The sequence below is a fragment of the Dama dama genome, chromosome 2 (genome assembly GCF_033118175.1).
Source record: "Dama dama isolate Ldn47 chromosome 2, ASM3311817v1, whole genome shotgun sequence".
In the NCBI taxonomy this organism is placed as follows: Eukaryota; Metazoa; Chordata; class Mammalia; order Artiodactyla; family Cervidae; genus Dama; species Dama dama.
The window spans coordinates 23,654,037-23,658,121 of record NC_083682.1 but is presented as its reverse complement, the minus strand read 5'-3'; the positions used below and the strand labels follow the sequence as shown (position 1 = coordinate 23,658,121).

Sequence of the window (4,085 nt, the reverse complement as noted above, 5' to 3'; positions counted from 1 at the left end):
CACTAACAGTTATTTTATCTTCAGAAAAAAAAAAAAAGTTCTCTAATTTTCTCCTCACATGTAGCCACTTTTCTACCTTCATTTCAAACAATACTACTATCATATAGTCGCTCTGTATCATTAGCTTATGAAAGCTTTATGGACTAAATATTTAATGTTCTAGATGGAATAGTTTAAAATAAAATATATTTAAAGGCATTTCCTAAGCCTCATGAGAAATCACCACAAGAAATCACTTATTTATTGGTGATGTGGCTTGTTGAACCTTGACCTCATGCCAGGATTCTGGACTCTTTAATCTCCCAAGTCCTTTTCCTTAAACTGCAAATACCTGCAAATGTTCCTTTTTTTTTTTTTTTTCTTAATTTTTGGGAAGAAAAAATATCCTTACTTAAGACAGTCATCTCCCTAGTATTCAGGTTCATAAGGCCTGCTATTTCTCAACAATGACAAGAACAAAATAATTATTTTCATAAACTAAAAAAACTAAAAATAAATACCCATTCTGAGAAAAATTCATGTACCACCCAGGGACAAAGCACAGTCAAATTTCAAATTAGAATATTTTCTTCTTGACCATATTTACTGAAACAAAAATAATGAGAAAAAGTAGAAGCAAGTATACCGAGAATAGTAGACTTTAAATCATAAAACTGAATTTAGTCTAGAAGTTTTCATTAAAAGATATGCAACTGTAAATAAAGCAAAAACCACTCTGAGTCACACTTTTGCATCCAGGCATTATATGCTTATAATCTGTTATGTGCAGGACTGGCTGTGGAAAAGTAAGAAAAATCTTTTTTAAGAAAGCAAAATGTGCACTGTTAACAAAAGCAAAATTGTTTATAATGAACAGTCATTATGAAACCTTGTATCTCAGGGATTAAATGAAATATACTCTTTCTCAGGGAAGACTGGAAGGAAGAGAAGAGAAAACATTGTCTGATTCATGCTTCCAATGGCAGATGGCAAATAAGACAACTATAAAGACACCACGTCAACCTATTGTTCCCCAGTTTGATCATCAGTAGACCAGTCTTCTATTTCAACAGGTGAAAAACTTCAAACTGATAAAGAAAAACAGATTAAATACATTTTTCTGAAGAGTATTAATAAATACGAGGAAGTGAGGAAAGGAAATTGTGTTAGTGGTAAGAAAAGAGAGACTGATTCCAAAAAAGTGGAAATAAATTGTGAGATGACTCAGATATCCTTTCACATGGTGAAAAAGAAATAAGAAGATTGTCAACAAAGTTACTATGATTAAACACAGAAACTTTCCTGTGCCCAACTGCACAGAGAGATACTCTATCTATTCAAAATTATTTGCTACTCAGCGTTTTTCTCAGAGCAGTTTTCACATCTTTGTTTCTCAAGCTATAGATTAAGGGGTTCATCATAGAAACCACATTGGTGTAAAAGACAGAAGAGACTTTTTCCTCATCCATAGACCCAGCAGAAGATGGTTTGAGATACATAAATGCACTTGATCCAAAGAAAAGAGAAATAGCAATGATGTGGGAACTGCAGGTGCTGAAGGCTTTGCACCTGCCCTCTGTGGACTTGATGTGGAGGATGTTGGTGAGGATGAGACAATAAGAGACAAAGATTGTGAAACTGGACACAATGATGTTGATGCCCGCCACAATGAAAACTACAAGCTCATTGACATAGGTACTTGTGCAGGAGAGCTGGAGCAAAGGGTGGACATCACAAAAATAATGGTTGATGGTGTTTGCATCACAGAAGGTCAGTCTCAGCATGCATCCAGTGAGAGCCATGGCACCAGAAAAGGCCATCAAGTAGGAAGCAAGCATAAGGCTGGAACACACTTTAGGGGACATGGCAGCATGATACAAGAGTGGGTTACAGATGGCCACATAGCGATCATAGGCCATTGATGTCAACACATAGCATTCAGAAATGACAAAAAAACAGAAGAAGTAGAGCTGGATCATGCACCCCATATAAGAAATAATATTCTTCTTTGATGTGAAGTTAATTAGCATTTTGGGTGTAAACACAGAAGAATAGCAGAGATCTATGAAGGACAAATTAAAAAGGAAAAAGTACATGGGGGTGTGCAGATGTGAATTCAGTGCAATTAGGATTATCAATCCTAAATTTCCTAGCACAGTGACCATATACATTCCTAGAAACAGGAAGAACAGAGGGAGTTGGAGATCCGGTTGGTCTGTTAATCCCAACAGAATGAATTCAGTCACGAAAGAGTCATTTCCAGGAGTCATTCTTCTCTAAGGGAATCTGTGGATAGAAGAGAAAAGGGTTCCATTAGAGAACAACCCAGCTCTTCCACAGTGTCTCACCTATAAAAGAGATCAGTTTTTCTTGTTTAGTCACTAAGTTATGTCCAACTCTTTTGGGACCCCATGAACTGTAGCCCACAATGTTCCTCTGTCCGTGGAATTTTCCAAGCAAGAATATTGGAGTGGATTGCCATCATTTACCAGAGGTTCTTCCCAACCCTGGGATCAAACCACATCTGCTGCATTAGCAGGAGTCCACTGAGTCCCAGGGAAGCACAGCACAAGAGTATACACACTGGGAATATCTGACACTATACCAATCTGGTCGCATAGAATCTGACTTTACCCTTGATAATATTCATGTTTTGATGCTGTTCATGTATACTATCAAGGGTGAAACAGATCACCAGCCCAGGTTGGATGCATGAGACAAGTGCTCGGGGCTGGTGCACTGGGAAGACCCAGAGGGATGGGGTGGGGAGGGAGGCAGGAGGCGGGATCGGGATGGGGAGCACATGTAAATCCATGGCTGATTCATGTCAATGTATGGCAAAAACCACTACAATATTGTAAAGTAATTAGCTTCCAACTAATAAAAATAAATGGAAAAAAAAAAAGAATCTGACTTCACCATTGTCACAATACAGAGTGATGTGGACTTGCCCTGTATTAGAGCTGTTACAAGTTAAATATAGCAAAGCACATCACAAACAGCCTACAGAGGGAAAGCCAGTCCTACCATATGCAAGCATTCCTGCTGGAAAATCCAACGGGAAGAGAGATGGATTAGGATACAATTGTTCTACTGTCATCTCTATATTTCCTCATTTGAACTCTTCCCTCACTAGTATAACTGGAGGCAGTGATTCTAGCAACCTGGCACTGGCTTCTAAGGCAGATTAGCTGTGACATGGTCCAAATCAAAAACATACCTTCTAATCCAAAATGAACGGACCAGAATCTATAAGTTAAGTTACTCCACCTGTCACAGAGTATAAAGGCAGAAGGGTGAGAGTTGCACCTACTTAAAAGAAACTTCCTGACTGATATGCCCTTTGAGCCCCGTTGTGTTTCTGAACATTCTCTGACTCCTCTCCAACAGATTCATCTACTAGTTTCACTTGGCTCCCAGAACCACACAAAATGAGAAACAATGGACCCTGGATTTTCATCTCAGAACAGGGAATAAGTATTATAAATGGAATTCAGCATGTAAGATGAATTCAGAAACTTACCTTCCTTAGGTCAGAAAACCTTGGGGCTGTCTCCCTTATCATTAGTCTTCACCTTGTTGGTACTGGAAATGTAATGTCAGGTTCTTGAGGCTTGATTCCTTTGACTCTAAAATGAGACAGCATTGACATATGCCCTCAAAAACTTTATGAACTACCATAATTTCTGATTATTTTCAGTCCCCTCAAGAGGTAGAGGAAAATAAAACATTTTATCATCACACTCACAACTTGATTAGACACAGAAGATTTAATGAGTGTAATGATGTAATGCTCATGGTTAAAAACAGACTGGAGGTTTGCTCCAACAATTCCCCAGGGAGTAGATCATATTTAAAAAAAAAAAAAGAAGAAGGAAATTACATACATGGTTCATGATCTGTCTTTAGTTCCTTAGGGACTCACTCTTTTAGCCATTTTCACTTTACTCTAGGGATTGCACATCCCTCAGGTGGATCAAAGTAAATTCCCGTCTCCCTCATCTTCACATCCAAAGAGAAAGCTACTGCATTGCTTCATTCCCTTTTTTGTCCATTTCTTGAGTGAATGTATTTTCTCCAAGGGTCCTACTTTCAAGTTTCCTTAT

General features: G+C 38.2%; 1 protein-coding gene across 1 annotated transcript; it reads right to left on the bottom strand.

The window, feature by feature from the left end:
* Positions 1–1,322: 1,322 nt before the first annotated feature.
* Positions 1,323–2,249, bottom strand: LOC133066817 (olfactory receptor 8B3-like). Its single transcript, XM_061158233.1, has one exon. The coding sequence runs from the start codon at positions 2,247–2,249 to the stop codon at positions 1,323–1,325; it is 927 nt and encodes a 308-aa protein (XP_061014216.1).
* Between the last annotated feature and the right edge of the window lie 1,836 nt (positions 2,250–4,085).